The 22839-nt window shown below is 41.1% G+C and overlaps 1 protein-coding gene across 1 annotated transcript in view; it reads left to right on the top strand.

Moving 5' to 3' along the window:
• Positions 1 to 3400: 3400 nt before the first annotated feature.
• Positions 3401 to 22839, top strand: part of LOC115475010 (E3 ubiquitin-protein ligase TRIM39-like) — a 159122-nt gene continuing 139683 nt past the window's right edge. The window contains exons 1-3 of the mRNA XM_030210748.1: positions 3401 to 3444; positions 4801 to 5206; positions 13881 to 13976. Coding sequence (XP_030066608.1) covers positions 3401 to 3444; positions 4801 to 5206; positions 13881 to 13976 — 546 coding nt within the window. The remainder of the gene's footprint in view (positions 3445 to 4800; positions 5207 to 13880; positions 13977 to 22839) is intronic.

Raw genomic sequence — 22839 nt, forward strand, 5'->3', positions numbered from 1 at the left:
ACAGCCAGTCAGGTTTTCAGTATACCCACAATGACTATGCATGGGATAAATTTGCCTATACTAGGTCTTCAATGTATCATTATTGTAAATATCCAGAAAACCCAACTAGCTGTGTGGATCCCCAGGATAGATTGAGGGAACCTTGATTTAGATGCCATTCAATCTCAGCTTTTCTTAGCATATTGATCACAAAACTGTAAAAAGGAAGGAGGATGTGGAGCCCACTACCCCTGCCTACACAATAATCAAAATGGCACACAGAGCAGAAGAATTAGAACTCTGTTGAGTGCTCAACACATCATGCAACGTGAGGAGAGCCAACAAACAGGGAACCTGTAGCTTTAAAGAAAAATGCATTAAGAAACTGAATTTTTTGGTTTGCAATAAAAGGTATGCATTTCTTGCCCTGGCTATGCCCTCTGTTAGTAGTCTCCTTCCCTGAGCCTGTACTTTAGCTGGACTTTGAGTAGGGGTGGAAGAGATGGGTAGCTGCCCAGGGCACAAAGTCCGGTGGGAATGGAAAGATAAGTGAAGTGTAAGTGTGAACAGGTAAAGAGTCTGAAAAATAAGAAAACTGCTTTCCTGTGGAGGAGTAGCCTAGTGGTTAATGCAGCAGACCTTGATCCTGGGGAACTGGGTTCAATTCCCACTGCAGCTCCTTGTGACTCTGGGCAAGTCACTTAACCCTCCATTGCCCCAGGTACAATTGTATAAGTACCTATAATATACTATGTAAAAACCACTTTGAATGTATTTGCAAAAACCACAGAAAGGTGGTATCTCAAGTTGTATTCCCTTTCCCTTTTCTTCTAACTAGGCTGGGCAGGAGAAAAGAAGGGTGAACAAGGACTGGGAACCAAGGTACAGGATGGAGAGAGAAGCAAATATATGTGCCTGCCTCAGATGTTAAAATAGTTCTGACTCAGTATGATAACTACAGGGGTTCCATTAAGAATAAGCACAATTATGCTGTGATTTGATTCTTAGGGGCAGCGCTAACTATGTAGCAGGAGGTTTCAAATTCTGGTGGCAACACAAATTCTTTCTTAATTTAGGGCTCCTTTTACAAAGTGGTGCTACCAATTAGCGTGCGCTGAGTGCGACGAAGCCCATGGGAATTGAATGGGCTTCTTTGCATTCAGCACACTACTAATCAGTAGCACAACTTTGTAAAAGGAGCTTTTAATGCAGTATTAAAACTGTGTGTTTCTTGGGAATTTTTAATATAGCATTGAGTAGAGAAGTGTGGTAGCCGTGTTAGTCCACTTTTAAAGGTAATCAATAGAAATAAAACAAAATAAAACATGGAAAAGAAAATAAGATGATACCTTTTTTATTGGACATAACTTAATACATTTCTTGATTAGCTTTCAAAGGTTGCCCTTCTTCGTCAGATTGGAAATAAGCAAATGTTGGTAGATGACAGTATATATAAGTGAAACATCAAAGCATTTCAGTGACATTCAGAATGATTAAATATTTTGACACCCACCAGACAGGACTTAACAAAGATCTGGGTTTTCTAGCCCATTATAAACCATAAAATTGTACTGCTTTGTCACCCTCCTATCTCCATGCATATCTCCCTGTCCCTCATCCACCCAGCTCTCCCTGTCTCTCACCTAAACCACCCTCGTCCTGTTAGACTGTCACTGAAATGCTTCGATGTTTCACTTATATATACTGTCATCTACCAACATTTACTTATTTCTGATCTGACGAAGAAGGGCAACCTTCGAAAGCTAATCAAGAAATGTATTAAGTTATGTCCAATAAAAAAGGTATCATCTTATTTTCTTTTCCATGTTTTAGTTTGTTTTATTTCTATTGATCAACATAGCATTGGAAGTGGTTGACTATTTAATGTCCCATACACATTATATCTCAGGGAGTTTAAACAATATTTAAAGTGTTTGTACATTCATGATCATATTAGCAAAAGCTGAACGAGGGACTTAAATGACATCTGAAGTGATGAGTCATTTAAATGCTCTTTATAAATTAAAGAGTAAAAGTGGAAAGTCTTGTCTTTACCTCAAACAAGTACAAACAACAACAACAATAATAATAATAATAATAAAGTTATATAACAAATTATTACATTGAAATGAGTTAAATAATTATGATATTGAATTACTGAGAGTTTCAATCAATCTCTTTACTTTATTTTATATGAGTCTTATATTCTGCAAACTCCTACTCAGTTCACTGTGGATTTCAAAATAAGAGAAGTGAACCAATTTTGTTCAGGAATTACAATATAAGGTTTATAAAAAACTAAGATGTCCTTTTACTAAGGTGTGCTAACAGATTTAGCATATGCTAATGATTAGCATGTAGTAAAAAAGATACCCATAGGAATTTAATGGCACCTTATTTAGCACATGCTAATCGTTAGCGCACCTTTCCCTCAGCTATCAAATAATTTTTGATAAATCTATTTTTGATTAAATAAAAATATTGAGGATAATTGTTTTCATAGACACATTGAAGTATATTGAATTTGGATAAAAGAAAAAGATAGCATTCGATATTTATCTTGTTTGTGATTCTATGGAATAGGTGAAGTGTACCATGGTTATCAGATGTCATTAAAATACAGTGTGTTTATATACATGAATGTATATATTTATATCAATATAGATATCTATCTCTATCTCTCTATTTTCTTGGATATACACATTGGTACATATATGAGCTTAGAATTATTTTACCGCCTTCTTTTCTACTATTAAACAATCTGTGGAACATTTCTCTGTACATTGGATCTTATACCTTTTCATACATTTTCAATCAATATGGGCCTCTCAGCAAGGAGCTAATTCTTAGTGATGTTCCTACATTGAGCCTTCCAGGAGATGATGGGCAACCAGGAACATCAGCGCCAGCAAAATCCCAAACGTATGGAAAGTCCTGTCTCAGTAAAATATCCTTTCTCGTTTGCTTGGAGCCTTTGAACAGTGTCACATAATAATTACATTATTAACCTACACATTTTATGGTAAGGTCAAATATCACTAAAAACCTTCTTTTCTACTCTCACTGCACTGTTCTTGTTTTCTTTGTCTCTTTGTTGCTTTGCTCTTGCTCTTACTCACTGTCCCTGATGAGACTAGCTGCCATAATGACATCATCAGACTGGTCAACACTGATGACTCATTGCCTTACTCATAAAGTGTAAAAGATGTCCTTTTTTTTTAATGAGTATTGCCAATTTGTAAACAGGCTAAGTCCTTTTTTTTGATAGCTCCTGGGACTTAAATAACTTGGTAACTCTACTTGTGGACATGTTAGAGTTGAGTTTGCACTCTGAAATTTTGTTTGCTGAAGGCTATTGGTAAGTGGTGGGTGGTGTCTCTCACTGTTGAGTTTCTGACCTCTCACCGCTTGCCAGCACAGAATGGCAGATACAGATTCATCATGTGCTAAAGGTATGTCACTTGAGTAGTTAGAATATCCTGAAAAACGTGTTTGCAGAACTCTTGGTATGCAGCATTAAGATTTCACTGGGAGGCGGTTAGCCTACCCTCCGGTACAGAGCAGGACACTAGGCTGACTCAACTACTAAAGAACAAAGCAGTGAGGTAGATTTTTGTTGTTATCCTCCTCGGATCTACCTCACTGTTTTGTCCTTTATTCACATTCACGTGAGGACCGCTCCTCCTTTTTGCTTGTTTTGACTCAACTACTAAGACATGCTGGAATGTCCAGGGGGAGTACAATCTTGAAAAAACTTAATGTTGCTATATAATGAAGCATTTGTGCTGTTTTCTTCTGTGGTTGTCTTACATCTTAAAGATGGGTGCCATTTTTTCATACTTTTATGGGGGCAAGAATCTCATGTAACCTGAACAGGCAAACTGATTTCTGGTTTTGTCCCACTGCATGCATGGAAATGTAGTCCTGCTTTCCTTGGGGACATCAGAATTACAAATTCATGCATGCACTAGGACAAAACAGCAACTGGATCAGCTTGTTTGGGTTGAATTAAGTGGCAACCTTAACTTTTACCTACCCTTTACACCCTGGATATGATATCACATTGTAGCCTTGTCAACCACACACATTTCACTTTCCACAAGTCAGCATCCAATCTTTATTACAAGCAAGCACTACCATAAAACTGTATGTCTGAAGAAAACTATATCCTGTATTTACTGTGAAATAACATATTGTAGCTTCAGAGATGTAACCTGCAACCTGTTGGTCCTTTTGGTTGATTACATATTTTACAGTTGCATCTTCATTTAAGAAATACATGCACTGTCCTGTATTTTCCCTAGATCAGTGGTTCTGAAGCCTGTCCTGGAGGAACCCCCATCCATTCAGGCTTTCAAGATATCCACAATGAATATTCAAGAAAGAGATTTGCATGCAGTGGAACAGGTGCATGCAAATCTCTTCTCTTTCATGAATATTCATTGTGATATCCTGAAAACCTGATTGGCTGGGGGGTTCCCCAAGGACAGGTTTGGGAACTACTGCCCTAGATCCCTAAAAGCACCTATTCCAGGCATAGCATTCTTAATGATCTCACATCTCACACACTCTGAGTGCCATGACTTCTGAAGCTCTAGAAACAGTTTTTTTCCCCTTGCTCTCTTAGGGACCCTTTTACTAAAGCTTAGCATGTGTTAAATGCTATGTCCTATTTTATACCTATGGGTCATGTGACAGTACATGCTAATATCCGTTAGCAAGCGCTAAGCTGTAGTAAAAAGGACCCATTATGAATCTCAAGCAGATAAAAATGAAATTATTTTTCCTTTTTTCTCATTTTCTTGGAGAAGCCACAAATAGTGGAAATGCTGCGGAAAATCTCCAGGAGGAAGCCACATGCTCCATCTGCCTGGATTATTTCAAAGATCCAGTTATGACTAAATGTGGGCATAATTTCTGCCGTAATTGTATTAGCCTCTGTTGGCGAAACTTGGATTCCAGCTTCACTTGCCCTCAATGTAGGAAGAGGAGCCACAAGCCACTGCTCACCCCCAATAGGCAGCTAGCCAGCATGGTGAAGATTGCTCAGGAGCTGGGCCCCAGTGTCTGCAGCCTACAGCAGGAGACCCAGTGTGAGAAACATGGTGAGAAGCTGAAACTCTTCTGCGAGGATGACCAGAAAGCTATCTGTGTGGTCTGTGACCGGGCCAAAGAGCACAGGGCTCATGTTGTGGTCCCAATTGTGGAGGCTGTCATAGAATGCAAGGTAATGAGGCCTTCCTATTTGGTTTCTCTTATTATCCAGCAAGGGAGATTAAAGAACTGCTTTTCGACTGTCACCTGGCTTTATTTTTGTCAGAGCAGAAAAGCAGTTCTGGTTTTGCTCCATTGCATGCATGGATTTGTAATCAAGATTTTCCCATGAAAATCCACACAAGAAGTTCATGGGGACAATTCTATAATTTGACACCTCCAATTAGGCGTGGCCAAGAAGGCTTAATTGACAGGAGATGGCGGGAGCATGCTTGCTCCATTATCTGACCTGAAGTTAGTAGGTAGTGCTTGCTGCCATACAAAGTAATATATTTTGAGTGTATCAAGATGATGGCGGATACATAGGGAAGCAAACCTGCTTGGGTGTAGATGGCTTCAGCATGGTCACGTGATGCCATCTCCTGTCAATCAAACCTCCTTGGTCATGGCAATGCTATGCACTGAGCACCAATTCTATAACAGAATCTGTATGCCAAGATGCCATTATAGAATACTAGCATAAACTTGAATTGGTGCACCTATATTTAGGTGTAACAATTTATGCCAGATCAATGGAATTTATAGTATTCTATATCTTTCATGTGTAGTTGGAGACATATCCATGCCACTTCCATGCCCCACTCAAATGTAAATCCCCCCCTTACAATTACACGCTAGGGCACTTACCTGCTACCTCATAGAATAGCATCTAATGCACTTGTTCATGTAAGTGGCAATTAAGGTGCACTTATGCATGTGCCCAATTATAGAATTGCTCTGCATGTGTGCATTTCAGAAAATAAATTGCAACTGATCAGCCTATTTTGAAAACATGGAGTCACTTTGTTACCATAAGCATGCTCAGAATGTTGGTTTGATAAAAAGTTTGAGCAGATGTAGTATTTAAATGTACAAGACCTCCAAAGGAAAACATCATTTTACATTTAGAGAATGATACTGAGAAGATTTGAGGGTTTACCCAGACAAATCTTAGGTTTTCAAAATTCTGTCCCCCTCCCCCCCCAACTCCAACACTCATTGACCAGAAAAAATGTATCTGGTTAAATAGTAGCAATTTGGGCATTCATAACAACATAAGAGTAGCCACACTGAATCAGACCAATAGTCCATCTAGCCCAGTATCCTGTTTTCCAAACAGTGGCCAAGCCAGGTCACAAGTACCTAGCAGAAACCCAATTAGCAGCAACATTCCATGCTACCAATCCTGGGGCAAGCAGTAGTTTCCCCATGTCTGTCTCAATAGCAGACTATGGACTTTTCTTCAAGGAATTTGTCCAAACCTTTTTAAAACCCAGATATGCTAACCGCTGTTACCACATCCTCCGGTAAAGAGTTCCAGAGCTAAGCTATTCATTGAGTGAAAAAATATTTCCTCCTATTTGTTTTAAAAGTATTTCCATGTAACTTCCTCGAGTGTCCCCTAGTTTTTGTACTTTTGGAACGAGTGAAAAATCGATTTACTTCTACTTGCTCTACACTACTCAGGACCTCAATCATATCTCCCCTCATCCATCTCTTTTCCAAGCTGAAGAGCCCTAACCTTTTTAGCCTTTCCTCATACGAGAGGAGTTCCATCCCCTTTATCATTTTGGTCGCTCTTCTTTGAACCTTTTCTAATTTTGCTATATCTTTTTTTGAGATACAGCTACCAGAACTCGATGCAATACTCAAGGTGCGGTCGCACCATGGAGCGATACAAAAGCATTATATTATTTTCAGTCTTATTCACCATCCATTTCCTAATAATTCCTAGCATCCTGTTTGCTTTTTTTGGGTGCCCCCACACACTGAGCAGAAGGTTTCAGCATATTATCTACAATGACACCTAGATCTTTTTCTTGTTTGCTGACCCCCTAGGTGGACCGTAGAATCAGGTAACTATGATTTGGATTATTCTTTCCAATGTGCATCACCTTGCATTTGTCTACATTAAATTTCATCTGCCATTTGGATGCCCAGTCTTCCAATACCCTAAGGCCTTCCTGCAATATTTCACAATCCGCACAAATTTTAACAACCTTGAATAATTTTGTATCATCTGCAAATATAATTACTTCACTTGTCTTTCCAATTTCCATATCATTTACAAATATGTTAAATAGCACTGGTCCCAATACAGAGCCCTGCAGCACTTCACTGTTCACCTTCTTCCACTGAGAGAAATGACCATTTAACCCTACCCTCTGTTTTCTGTCCAATAACCAATTCCTAATCCACACCAGAACCTTGCTTCCTATCCCATGATTCTTTAATTTTCTCAGGAGTCTTTCATGAGGAACTTTATCAAAAGCTTTTTGAAAATCTAGATACACTACATCAACTGGCTCACCTTTATCCACATGTTTATTCACGCCTTCAAAGAAATGAAGCAAGCTGGTGAGGCAAGACTTCCTTTGGCTAAAACCATGCTGACTCTGTCCCATTAAACCATGCTTGTCTATGTGTTCTGTAATTTTATTCTTTATAATAGTTTCCACTGTTTTTCTCAGCACCAAAGTCAGGTTTACCTATCTGTAATTTCCCGGATCATCCCTAGAACCCTTTTTAAAAATTGGCATCACATTGACCACCCTCCAATCTTCAGGTACTACAGACAATTTTAACAACAGATTACATAGTACTAACAGCAGATCAGCAATTTCATGCTTGAGTTCTTTGAGTACCCATGGATGTATACCATCCAGTCCAGGTGATTTACTACTCTTTAATTTGTCAATTTGGCTCAGTACATCTTCCAGGTTCACCGAGATTTCTTTCAGTTCTTCTGCATCATCATCCATGAAAACCATTTCCAGTACAGGCAGATTTCTTACATCTTCTTCCGTAAAGACAGAAGCAACGAATTCATTCAGTTTCTCCGCTATGGCCTTGTCCTCCCTGAGCGCCCCTTTTGTTCCTTCGTGATCTAACAGTCCCACGGATTCCCTGATATACCTGAAAAAGTTGTTACTGTGAGTTTTAGCCTCTGCGGCAAGTTTCTCTACATATTCTCTTTTAGCCTTTGGTTTAACTGCATTATTTTACTGCCGGTAATTTTCACTGGGGGACCCTTTACAAAGGTGCACTAGCATTTTAGCGCATACTAAAAATAAGCACACACTAGATGTTCTATGGGCATTTCTATCACACACTAATCATTAGCATGCACTAGAACCACTAGTGCGCCTTTGTAAAAGACCCCCTGGATAATTTAAATTGTTGCAGTGGGCTGCTATAATGTTAACCAGATCTCTTTATCTGACCAACCATAGCCAAGTATATTCAGCAGCACTTTAACTGCTTAAGTGCCATTGATTGTACCTTTACCACTGACTAATATTTACCACTGACTAATATTTCGCCAAAGTCGTTATGCCCATATCAGCCCTCTCCTGAAGTCACTTCACTGGCTCCCTATCTGTTTCCGTATAAAATTCAAGCTTCTCTTATTGACTTATAAGTGCATTCACTCTGCAGCCCCTCACTACCTCTCCACCCTCATCTCTCCCTACACTCCTTCCCAGGAACTCCGTTCACTAGGCAAATCTCTCCTAATTGCACCCTTCTCCTCCATCGCTAACTCCAGACTCCGTTCCTTTTGTCTCGCCGCACCTTATGCCTGGAATGGGCTTCCTGAGCCGATACGTCTAGCTCCATCCCTGGCCGTCTTCAAATCCGGGCTAAAGGCCTACCTGTTTGATGCTGCTTTTGACTCCTAACTTGTCACTTGCTCGTAACCTTTATCTTGTCTTCCTCTCTTCAATAGTCCCTTTCCCTATGTGTCCTTCTGTCTGTCCTACCCTTTTCCTTATTGGTCCTGTCTGTCTGTCCTGATTTAGATTGTAAGCTCTTTTGAGCAGGGACTGTCTTTTCTTCTTGTTCAATTGTAAAGCACTGCGTACGACTGGTAGCACTATAGAAATGATTTATAGTAGTAGTATCTTCTATGTAGGCACCAAGCCTTTAATCACAGAGAATAGCATTTAACATGTAAACATTATTTTCTTCTTCTGTGGGCATAGAATGCTATATTTCAGTGTAGCACAGCATAAACAATCATTTCTACCTAGTTAGAGGATATCTGTAAATGCAATTACACTTGGATATAAAGCACACTTCCTTGCTTTGTATTTTCTCTGTAATACAAATTTCAAAAGAAAGTTATGCACACTCTGCATTCTGGGCAGTGCTTTAAAACTAGGCACAGCCTTATTAATCAAAATGTTTATGCAGTTTCCATACAATTTCTATGAATCTGTGGATCAAGCCATATTCAAATTAGAATAATAAATGATCTTACATCAGTGCTTCCCAAACCTGTACTGGGGACTCCATAGCCAGTTGAATATCCACTGTCAATATGCATGTGAACCAACTGGCATGCAGTAGAGACTCAGTATATGCAAATTTATCTTCTTGTATAGTCATTATGGATATCCTCAAAACCCAACTAGCTGGGGTCCTTAGAACAGGATTGAAAAGTCCTGTCTTACACCCTCCAGCTCTATGTAATACACAAAAGCTGTGATGTAATTAATCACAAGTATATAACAGTTTCACAACTACGTTAGAAAATATTTTTTGGCACATCAGAAGATGGGTAAATCCAAAGTATGTTTCACAAAGAAACTCTTAGACCATCACCAATTATCCTCATCAGTCTGTTTTTCAAAAATAATATTTTTTTTGTAAAATCCAATATAGCATGTATCTTTTCACTTCAAATAATTCCAATCAATGCAAAACTTGTCTTAACAAAATTCATAGATTTCATGGTTATCAATAGAAATCAAACAAAATAAAACATGGAAAAGAAAATAAGATGATACCTTTTTTATTGGACATAACTTAATACATTTCTTGATTAGCTTTCGAAGGTTGCCCTTCTTCCTCAGATCGGAAATAAGCAAATGTGCTAACTGACAGTGTTTATAAGTGAAAACATTCAAGCATTACTGTGACAGTCTGACAGGGTGGGAGGAGGGGGGTGGGTAGGAAGTATGCATGGGGACATCAAAGCATATCATTGATATTCTAACAGGGTGGGTGTGGATAGGTGAGGGGAGGGTGATCAACAGAGACATACAGCTTTATGGTTTATAATGGGCTAGGAACCCCAGATCCTTGTTAAGTCCTTTCTGTTGGGTGTTAAAATATTCAATCATTCTGACTTCCGATCTGAGGAAGAAGGGCAACCTTCGAAAACTAATCAAGAAATGTATTAAGTTATGTCCAATAAAAAAGGTATCATCTTATTTTCTTTTCCATGTTTTATTTTGTTTGATTTCTATTGATAACCTTAAGAGTGGACTAACATGGCTACCACACTCCTCTACTTAAGATGGATTTCATGTAAACAAACACTTATCTCAAAACATGTAGATTCTCTATTTTGAGGCATACAGACTTCACAAGAATCCAGAACGACATAGCGCTACTTTTCACTGGTCCAGCTGCATCAGGGAAGTAGGTTCTGTGAAGAGAATATTCATGTAAATATATCATCCCTCAATCAGCAAAAACATGCTTTAAAGTTTCATTATATTTACTCTTCTCATAAAGTTATTTTAGGCAAAACTCTCATGTGGAGAACTATCCCTCAAAGTTGTACAGAATATTGTTTCTTTTTATACTTTAATAAAATGATTTAACTATAAAATCATAACTGTTTGAGGCTTGTGTAAATCAGACAGAGTTGACGGGGACAGAGCTCTTCGGGACAGGGACAGACTTTGTCTCTGCATCATTCTCTAGTTACCATTAGACAATTTTCAATACCTGATAAAGTAGTAGACCAATCTTTCGAAATGGGGTATAGGACCATAATATTGTCTGCATAGATGAAAAATCTAGCCTTTCTTCTAGGGCTGGTCCTAAAGATTGCATTAAAAGATTGAATAAGTCTAGAGATAATGGCGAGCCCTGTGGTACTCCACAACGGGGTCTCTATGATTCTGAGAAAAGTCCTTTCATTTTCACTCTGTAACATCGATTGGCCAAAGAGCCCTGAAACCAGTTTGAAACTGCTCCCTGAATGCCCAATTCACTTAATATTGTAATCATAAGATCATGATCAACTAGGTCAAATGAACTTGAAAGATCGAATTTAATGATTAATGTGCATCGCTCTAAACTTAGCAAATATTTTCCATAAGCAACCAGGAATGATGTAATCTGCCTAGAACTTTGGTGATAGTGCGGAATATACATTTTTAAATAAATAAATAAATAATTAGTGGGATTGAGTCTACAGGTCAATAGTTACTCATCTCAAATGGTCTACCTTTTGTATTATCTTTTTGCCCTCCCCAAGTAATAAACTACTAGTTACCCATCACCTGGAAGGTCCACCATTCCAGACAATAATGTATTTATTACTCACTAAGTGAGGAGACAAAAAGATTCAGAAGGCTACGGATATATGAGAATAATTATTTATTCCACTTACCAATCAAGGATACAGAATATAATCAGATAGGCTGAGTAATACAATCAATTCTCATATGAGAGACTAACCGGGACACAAATGTGACCACTGACATTAGTTCTCTGGCTACTTTGGTCCATGATTCTAACTTTTATAACTTCATGTCCCGTATACTTATCATTGGAAATGCAAAATCATCATGTCATAGCGTCTTTCATTGGGATTGCAGATTCATCAAAATGTGATTGCAGATTCATCATGTTATAGCATTTTTACTTAAGATCAGCAAAGTCATCCTGATTTGCAAAATCATCTTCCCAGAAATCATACTTCTTTTTCTCCCCCACCTGCTTCCATGGTTAACAGAAAATTCCCCTTAGATTAGCAAAGTTATAAACCATATTCTCCTGCAAAGCATATTTCTATTATTTCCCCATGTCAGCTGATTTTGCTCTTTCACAAGCAGAAAAGGACATGAGATTCTTTGTCACTCTTGTTAACTTGCTTCTCAGTGACTTACTCATAATTGTCAGGGTACCATAGCAGTCCTGTTGTTTGGGTTCATGCCCAGCATGTCCCATATCTACACTTTAGAATTTTTAAAGATAGGAATTAACACAATATTTCCCATTGTAGAGGGAAAATTTCTCTTGTCTAATTGGTTGTTTACCCAATTGGTTAATACATGAAGTAACTGTGAGGTAACTGATTTTATCAGATAAGATGCACATTCACCTAGACTGCATGTAGCTTTAGTATATTTAGGTAAGAGTCTCCTGACATCATCAGCAGTGACTGCTTCAAAACGCTCCCAGACTCTATCTGCTGGGGCCTTGATCAATAAAATATTGAGTTGATGCCCCTACTCTTGATGACTCCTTGTACTGTTGGTGATTTTCCGCCTTGATGTTATTGGCATCTAAGACTAACTCTGAGTTACCTGGAGACGATGATGGACCATTATATATAGGTAATTGAGATCCGATGGAGTCAATCTAACTTTTAAAACACTACTACTACTACAAATCATTTCTATAGCACTACCAGTCATATGCAGCGCTTCACAATTGAACATGAAGAAAAGACAGTCCCTGCTCAAAAGAGCTTACAATCTAAATCAGTACAGACAGGACAAACAAAGGATAAGGGTAGGACAGACAGATAGGACACATAGGGAAAATGGACTATTGAAGAAAGGAAAGCAAGATAAAGGTTACGAGCAGGTGACAAGTTAGGAATTAAAAGCAGCATCATAACATGCTAGATCTGTGGTTGAAGGAGTACCAGAGTCAATTGTTGAAGTTAGATCATCCACAGTGATCAGCGAATCTAAAAGATTGAACAACTTTTTAACATTCAATTTGTTCCCTCCCAATGACTGTGAACAGGGCTGGTGTCTGACATTCAGGGACCCAGGGCAGAAACTGGGGAGGAGGTTTTGTGTACTGATTTCAAGTACACACACCAATTGAACTGTGGTTAATGGCATAAGGTAATACCTTTATCACAGAATGAAGTAAAAGCCTCAGATAATACTTTTTATAAATCCCAATTAACTTTTTTTTAAAAATTATGCTCCTTAGGATCATGTGGATTGGAGATGCCGCAGAGGCATTCACAGCCCTTGCAGGGAGGGATCCTTATTGATCAGTATTCAGTGACACCTACTAGCCAGGTTCTAGGGTTATGATTGCTTGTTCTGGAAGGAATAGCAGTGTATTGCTACCAAACAAATACTATCATTATAATGGCTTGACTAAAATTAAGCATGAAGGGATATAAGAATAGGGTGGGAGCCAGGCAGTTATACACTGAGGCTTATAACACTGAAACCCAATATATGGGCCAGTCTGAGTTGGAGATCTAATACAGCAGTAGTAATCTGGTGGGCTAAAAGTTGATGGCAGTTTATTCATTTAATTAACAGCTTTACAATTTGTTCCGTGCTTCCACCTGGGATTTCTTTATATCCCACAGGTATGATGGTTTCCTAACATGACACTTTACTAGATGACTTGTGTTCAGCCTCACTGTGCCTAGGGAAGAATGCTGTTTAATGAAGATTGCAATTTCCTTTTCTCTTTCTTTCCCTATTAGTTGTAATTTGTACATTGCTCAGAAAATTCTCTACTGGATGGTATAGTAAGCATTAAATAAACTTGAAACATCTCCAGCAAGTCCCTAATTAAAATGCTTAAATCTACCAAGAAATGTTTTAAATGAAATCCTTGCAGCAATGTACCTCTGTCTTTTTCTTCAGGAAAAGCTGTATGGTTATATAGTTCCCTTAAAGAGAAAGCTGGAGGATGTCCTAATTCTGACAACTGAGGAAGAGAAGAAACCTGCAGAGCTTAAGGCAGGTATTAGTTTATCATGCAGGTCATCATGCTTCGGATACTGTGCACTGTGCACAGCTAGAGGTCACTCATCTCGAGGCCAACCGAGTTTAAGTTTCAACACTGAAACTGGCTAGAAATCCGTGTTCGGCCTTACTTCAGTTTTGGCCAAAAATGCTTGTGCATTTTCAGCCGGAACCGAAACTGTGTGGAGCCCCCACTCTCTCACGACTCTGCCTCATCCCGACCAAAAAACAAATCCCCCCTCAAGCCTCCCTACCCTCTGAAGCAGCCCACTCCTGGATCTGCCTTGTTGTTGGTGGGTAGTGGGTGCAGGAGCCTCCCCTCTTGCTCCTGTGCATGACCAGCTCCAGGTCAAAATAGCTTCCAGAACTTCCAGCAGCAGTCTCGGCAACCATTTTGAGATTAGAACCAGCACAGGCAGAAGCGACAGAGGATTGCTCCTGACCGTGCCAGTTCCAATTTCAAAATGGCTGCCGGGACCTCCAGTGGCAGTCTCGGAAGCCATTTTGACCTGGAGCTGCGTCCACTACCCACCAGTGAAAAGGTAGGCCCAGGAGGGGGTTGATGCCCAGGTGGGGGGTCAGGGAGGGGGCTGCTACCAGTGGGAGGGTCCGGGAGGTAGCTCTTTTTGGTCAGGTGAGAGGAGAGGGAGTGGGGGCTATTGGGGGGGGGGATGCAGTTTTGTTTTTTTAGCTTCAGTTTCTGCCAAAATCAAGCAATCAATTTTGGTCGCAGATTCAGTTTTGGAAAAACCAAAGATTCTTTTATTGGTCAGGCTCTATACTCATCTGGCTGTTCTGGGTTATTCATCATCCATGTTCAACAACCCTAATCCTCTACTTCCAACCCTCTCCTCTAGGCATACCTAGCCAGTCAGGGTTTCAGGATTATCACAATAATTATGTATGCTATGCATTTACATATAATGGAGATACACAATGTGTGTTCATTGACTGCCTAGGTGTGCAGTCAGAAGAGGGATGAGAAGCATTGATCTAATTAATAAATTTTGTAAATGTTTCTTCATAATGGGAGAACATCACAGAGTGGAACAATCCCTTTCACATGCCATCATCACCATAGCATCACCATATCATCATCCTTGGCCCATAGTACTAGTTCCAGCAGTGTTTTAAAATATATGCCAGAAGTAGTAATACAGACCAATGATGATGATATGGTGGTGATGACATGTGAAAGGGGTTGTTTTGCTCTGTGATGTTCACCCACTATGAATGTCCAGCACTTATAAAAATGTGTTTATTAATTAGAGGATCACAGAATTGATGAAGATGGATTGTTAATATTCTCTCTGGTTGTTTTAAAAAAATCGTATTGAAGGTCAGGTTGGGTTATTCGTTGCATTCTGATACCACACAAGAATAACTTTGAATATTCTTGCTCCTCAAGCCTACAGTTCACCCAAGACTATGAGCATTACAGAGATGAATGCAGAATGAATTAATGTACAGTGTTCCCACTGATTGACGGAGATTTTCATAGTTGTAAAGGATGACATAGCTCTCAACCAACTAGGCTGCTAAGGATGGAGATTATTTTTATAATGTTCAGATATACAACAGGTTAACGCTACTGAAATCTTTGAAGATGAATGATGGGGTTAGGAGGGTGATGTCATTGAAGTCTATGGAGGTGAACGATGTAATTAAGATAGTGCTACCATTTAAATTTATGATTGTGTCAAATATAACTGGGTGGTATTATGGCAAATTGCTGGCTGTCCTATTTGTGATGCCAGTATTTGTTCATGAAGGAGTGTAACCACCTTGTTGGGCAGACTGGATAGATCGTGGAGGTCTTTAACTGCTGTCATATATTATGCAACGATGTTGTTAGGGAGATAATGCTACTGATTTTCAGTTAAGGAAATGATATGATTAGGTGAATGATGCCATTGACATCTGTGGATGCAAATGATATGATTATATGGAGGATGTTATTACAGTCTATACTGGTATATAAATTGATGATAAAAGTGTGAAGAAACAGTGTGTGTTAAACCTGTAAAATGTATTGAATATTTTCCTGCATTGATTATATTCTGAAATGTATTTCTCCTATTTGGCCAACAGGTGACGATTCTTTGCTGTAAAATTGTTACAGAGAACTGACAGGGGGATGATCAGAAGCAAATGCCGGTGCTAGAGGCTGTTAGTGCCATACTAGTGCCGGCATTTGCTACCGCCCCATGATCAGAGCCCTCAAGCGCATGAAACAACGTGTTTGAGGGCTCTGAACGCAAGTAGCATGCAAATGCATGCTAAACAGGGCATTAGGTATTCCTCTCCAATGATCAGCGGCCAGCGTGCCAAAGATTGGGTTGCTGGCTGCAGCAAACCATATGCCAGCCCCAAGCTGGCGTTAGGGTTTGCAGATCATTTGCCTGCTGGCAGGCTCCCATTCCCCCCAACAAGCAAACCTGCCACCGACATGGGGGCTGTGGGTCCGCTGGACTGCCGGTCCCCCCCGATGATCCCCCCCCCAGGTTCAGGAAGGGCTGGAGATCCAGTGGGTCTCCAGCCCCCCCAACCCCTCAGCAAATGGTCCCTGGTGGTCCAGTGGGTGCTGACCAACCCCCCCCCCCAGTGAAAGGGGATCTGAAGGTCCGTTGGACTGCTGGTCCCCCCCCTCCAAACCCCCAGCAAATGGTCCCTGGTGGTCCAGTGGGCACTGACCAAACCCCCCCCAGTGACAGGGGGCTGGAGGTCCGCTGGACCATCGGTCCCCCCGATGATTCCCTTCCCAAGGTTCAGGGAGGGCTGGAGATCCGGTGGGTCTCCAGCCCTCCCAACTCCCCCAGCATTGGCTAGGGTCCCTGGTGGTAGTGTCAATCTGCCCCCTCCCTATCCCCCTACCTTGGGTTGGAGGAGGGAGGTAGCCTGCCTCCCTCCCTCTTCCTTCAACGCCGCAAAATGGTGGTGCCCAGCCCTGCCCAGTGCATCCTGGGATGCGCTGGGCGGGGCTACACACCATATAAGGGAGAAACTCCATTATATGGTGTGTAGCCCCGTCCAGCGCATCCCCGGATGCACTGGGCAGGGCTGGGTGCCGCCATTTTGCGGCGTCGAAGGAAGGCTACCTCCCTCCTCCAACCAAGGTAGGGGGTAGGGAAGGGGGTTAGGGAGGGGGGAGGATTGACACTGGACCACTAGGGACCCTAGCCAATGCTGGGGGGGGGGTTTGGAAGGACTGGAGACCCACCGGATTTCCAGCTCTCCCTGAACCTGGGGGGGAATCGTCGGGGGGGGACCAGCAGTCCAACGGACCTTCAGATCCCCTTTCACTGGGGGGGGGGGGGGTTGGTCAGCACCCCACTGGACCACCAGGGACCATTTGCTGAGGGGTTGGGGGGGCTGGAGACCCACTGGATCTCCAGCCCTCCCTGAACCTGGAGGGGGGGGGGGATTGTCAGGGGGACCAGAGGACTGCCGGACCTCCAGCCCCCATTGCTCGGGGCAGGGGTAGTCGGGGCCTGGTGGTTCCATGGACCTGTCAAACAAGTGCAGGAGGATTGTGCTGAGTGCATGCTCAGGCGCAATTCACCCGCACTTCTACTCCATGATCAGCGATAATTGCGTGCTTAAATTTGCATGCAATTATCTCTGATCATTAGTGCGGTAAAGCCCCACACTCTTCCAGCACTATTTTAGAGCGCTGTTTGGAACAGCGTGGGGCTTTAGATCATCTGTCTGTGAGTATTTTTTCTTTAGTTTGACACAAACAGGAAGCAAGATGCTGTATATATTTGAAATCTTGTTGACTGGGCTCTGATTGGCCCAGGAGCTCATTTCCTTTAGAGTGTACTGATTTTGCTTACAGTCTTAGCCCGGGAGAAAAGGGAGACAGATCTCTTTGCTAAGGCTCTATGAACAGATATATGTTCTGATCTTCCCAGGTGCTGTTTAGACAATTTGCAAATGTTTAGTTAGTGTTATAATTGATCCATAATTCAGTTACCTGTTATTGTTTACTGATTGCACTTTTTGTTTTGTTCATTGTTCTAGTGTGACAATAAACCTGTTTAGTTTGTTGACTCTGCCTGTCTGGACTGATAAAGAATCCTGGTGGTTTGTGTGTTGGGCCTTTGAGTGCTTTCTGGGAACTGTAGGACCACTGGGAGTGTGGCTCCAGTAATCTACAAATTACTGGATGGCTCAATTCATAGAATAGCTCTTGCTTCCAAAGATTTGAGCCAATATTAGCAAAAATCCTACAAACAGCCATAAATGTGAATTACTTCAAAATCTTTAAATGCAAGGTTATTTATGTTACTTCTTAAAATCTCAGGAAAACACTGTAAGACGAATTGAACTGAGAAATTAACCTATGAAAATCATGATGGTGCTCACATGTTATTTGTCACTATCTCTGGGAAAAGGTGACTGAAGTCATCAGAAACAAAAAAAACAATGAGGTTTTAATGAATTCTGTTAGAGCAAACAATTTGTAATGCAACAGTCTAAATCCCATCCTTTTATGTGAAAACATAAAGTTATAATTCAAACATGCAACTTTTTCAGACTGCTTATGGACCCATGACATAAAAAATCGGCCATTCTCAACATTTTGGATCTGCTATTTGTCACCTTTTACCAGAAACAGTCACATTTGAGAAACTGAACACTCCTAATACCTCACCGCAAGATACTGACAGTGATACTCTTCAACTTGCTGACAAACTGAAATACTTTATTTAAAAAAAAAGAAATAGAACTGTGGCAGAGGAAAATGGCAAATTAAAGTGTGGCAGAAATAACAAGGGTGAAAGTGAGGAAAATTCCAAATGACGAAGGGAAACAAGGAGTAAGGCATCCAAAAGTTTACTTACCAAAGTAAACTGACCCAAAAGACCCTATACGGGCAGTGTTCGGCACAATGGGGTCAAGGTGGTTCAAATAAATCAGCTTCACAGAGTATGTAATGGAGAAATCATTAAAATATTGGAGCAAAATATGCTGTGTGCCGTGGTAACCAGTCCTCAGCTAAAAATTGATTTACTAAGGGCAGTGTAGCCTTGATAGAGAAGTGAAAAACTGTCTTGAGACATCTTTCTTCACTGAAATCTCACTGAGAATTACTTACTTTCCTAATTTGAAAATACAAAATTATGACTGGATTAAGGAAACTTTCAATACTGACGTGAAGATGGTATTCTCACAATCCTCTGAAAATGAAGTTCTCGAAGCTGTCTCTTCCAGAATTTTAGCTACAGATAATTTATAGGGCTGTGCGTTCATTAGTGCATTTTAAATCAATTTAGTGCACAGTAAAAAATTTTTTAACATGCACTAACCAATGAATTAATGCATGCTGAGTCAGTTACTACATGTGAAAAAGCTATAGTGCATATTAAAACATTTCCTCATGAAATGTTTTGAAAAATATCTGAACACTGTGGAAAAAGGCCAAATGAACTGAAAATGTTTGACCTGCGCACATCCCTAATAATTAAGCAAGACAGCTTTAAAAATACTGATTTCCCTCACAGCATTTTAATTGTGTGTTTCAGGGCTTCAGAAGTTGCAGCTATAAAAACCAACCCCAGTCAAAAGAAGGCAAACTTCAAAGGCATTCATGGATAAAGCAGAGACTAGGGGCAAGGGGAGGGATTTAATATACCGCCTTTCTGTGGTTAGAATCAAAGTGGTTTTACATATTGTATGTAGGTACTTTTTCTATCTCTTGGGGCTCATAATCTAAAGGCCCTGTTTACTAAGGTGCACTAGGGGTTTTAGCGTGTGCTAACCGTGTATATGCCCATAGGAATATTATGGGCATCTGCACAGTAAGTGCACGCTAATCCTTAGCATTTGCTAAAAATGCTAACGCACCTGTAGCGTGGCTTAGTAAACAGGGCCCTAAGTTTTGTACCTGGGACAGTGGAGGGTTGAGCGGCTTGCCCACTGCAGTGGGAATCAAACCCAGTTTCCCAGGTTCTTAGCCAACTGCATTTAGGAGGTACTACTACTACTACTTGACATTTCTAAAGCGCTACTAGGGTTAAGCAGCGCTGTACAATTTAATATAGAAGGACAGTCCCTGCTCAAAGGAGCTTACAATCTAAAGGTCTTTTACAAAAGTGCAGTAGCATTTTTAGCACATGCCCATAGGAATATATGGGCGTCTCTAGCATAGGCGGTCGGTGGCCCAACTGTTTGGGGAGGCTAAAGGGGTCGGGGTCAGGGGCGGTGCCAGGGGTGGGGCTTACATCCATAATTATCTGACAACACAGAAAAAAATAAGTAAAAGTAAAATAGTAACAAGTGATACCTTTCATTAAATTTAGATATTAGTTATGTATCATATGTCAAAGAATAAAGTGGTTGCTCAAACTGTCTGAGAGCTTGATGGCTGAACAGTATAGTTGGAAGGAAAGTGCATTTCTATAGAATAGGCAGTCAGAACTTTTGATGACACAAAAGCACCAGTGCTAAGGTTCAATTTCCAGATTGCAGAGATACCAAGGGTGTCCCATCCCAAATGTGAAAAGTATCATCCCAATTAGTGAGATTCATGGTTAGCAAGTGAAAGTTGAGCTACTACTGAGAATGCTATGAGCTAAATTAAGACCAAATTCTAATATTAGGCATATTGAAAAGTAATGCAAAACCTTAAAAAAGTCACTCAGGACCTATAAAGCAAATTGACTGTAACATAAGAATAGCCATACTGAGTCAGACCAACAGATTTAAATTTCAGAAACTGACATATTCCACTCACTAAATTAAAAAATGAATAAATATTTGAAATAAAAATGTACAATAAGGTGATGCCTTTTTAACTAATTTAATAAATTTTTTGACTAGCTTTTTGGAGTTTACTAACCTGAGGAAGGAGGTTTAGACCTCTGAAAGCAAGTCAAAAATGTATTTAGTTCAATAAAAAGTTGTCATCTTATTTTACATTTTTTTGTTTTATTATTATTTATTAACCTGTAAAGTGGACTAACATGGCTACTTCATTCTACATTAAAAATAATTTTACCTTTGCTATCTGGCATCTAATTTTTCTAATTGTGCAGGTTGCAGTCTCTGGTTACTGCTGTCTTTTAACTCCATATCTCTTGTCCATTTATCATTTTTCTCTCTTCGCATGTCTTCTTCACATCTTCTACTACATCCATCTCCGACACTGATATTTCTTTTCTGCTTTCTTCCATTTTCTGCCTCTCTGACCACTCAGACTTATCCATGCTTCCTTCATTTTTCCTGTTTTCCATCTTTTTTCCCTCACCCAGGGTGTGTGTGTGTGTGTCTGAACTCCCCCTCAGCCATATTGGATCTGTTTCTCTCTCCCCCACCCCAACATCCAGGATCTTGTGTGTGTGTCTCTCTCCCTCCATCTAACTTTCTTCCCCCTCCCTGCCATGCAGCATCTCTTCTCTCTCTTCCCCTGCCCCAGGCACCCAGGATCTCCTCTCTCTCTCCCACCTCACCCTACCTCACATACTATACAGATCTCTTCTCTGTCTCTCTCTCTCCCCATACAATGCACCACTGCCTGTTTTTCTTTTCACTATCCAGCTTTGCTCCTCTGTCTCTTCCCCCCCCCTCAATATCCAGCTTTTTGCTCTTGTTTCTTCTCTCCCCCTAATATCCAGCTTTGCCCATCTGCCTCTTCTCCCCCCAAATCATCTAGCCTTGCTTCTCCCCCTCCCATATCCAACATTGTGCCTCTGCCTCTTCCCTCCCCCATCATCCTCTCTGTTTCCTCCTATTTCCTGCCTCTAGCATTATCTTCTCTCTCTTTTTTTCTTCCCCCTATCAGCAAAAAGAGGAAAGAAGCTGGAAAAGTCAAATGATAGGCTGAAAGGGTACAGCCAGCGACATTTAGTATTGTTTTCCAAGAGACATTGCATGATAGGGCGAAAGTCCTGCCGCCTGCGTAAAGTAATGGCTGAAATATCCGCAAAAAGTTCTACTTTGGCCCCATTCCATGTGATGTGTCTCACTTTCCTCGCCACCTGGAAAATCTGTTCCTCAATAGGAAACTGCAAGAAACATGCAATGATGTTCCAGGGGCTTGCCCACCAGTTTGGGCCCCAGTTCTCTGTGAACTCTTTCAAAATCAATAGTAGGCACTAGGCAGCTCAACTGTTGGGGATGCGGCCCTGAGGAATTGATGGCAAACTTGCAACATAAGGGCAGTTGGGTCCTGTTCCTGCAGCTCCTCGGGGACTCTCCTCGTGCGGAGATTATTTCGCCTCACTCTATTTTCACCGTCTTCCCTTCCATGCTGCCCTGCCGCCAAATCCGCTGCCTCTCCGATTCCGTGGCCAGGCATCCATCGGCAAACAAACACTCTGTGCACGGAGCCATAGAGTTCCGCATGGCAGGCAGCGCTGACAGCTCTTCCGGTCTCACCCTCTATGATGCAACACGATGTTGCATCATAGAGGGTGGAACCAGAAGAGCTGTCAGCGCTGCCTGCCATGCGGAACTCTATGGCTTCGTGCACAGAGTGTTTGTTTGCCGATGGATGCCTGGCCACGGAATCGGAGAGGCAGCGGATTTAGCGGCAGTGCCGGCAGGGGAGCATGGAAGGGAAGTTCCAGCTTCTTTTGGGCAGGAACCGGCAATCCTGCCAGTGACGTGCGCTCCAAAAGAGGTTTGCATTTGGGCTGGGGAGGCTTAGCCTCCCCGAGCCTCTTATACGGGGCGCCTATGGACTCTCTAGCATTTAACGCACACTTATTTTAGCGCATGCTAAAATGGTGGCCACCTTTGTAAAAGGCCACTTAACTAGTTGGCTACTCTCTTTTGAAAATTACACTTGTATGAGAATAAACTTCTGGATGTAGCTCCAGCACAGGTTTGATTTCATAAAAGGACACCTATG

Source organism: Microcaecilia unicolor, chromosome 7 (genome assembly GCF_901765095.1).
Source record: "Microcaecilia unicolor chromosome 7, aMicUni1.1, whole genome shotgun sequence".
In the NCBI taxonomy this organism is placed as follows: Eukaryota; Metazoa; Chordata; class Amphibia; order Gymnophiona; family Siphonopidae; genus Microcaecilia; species Microcaecilia unicolor.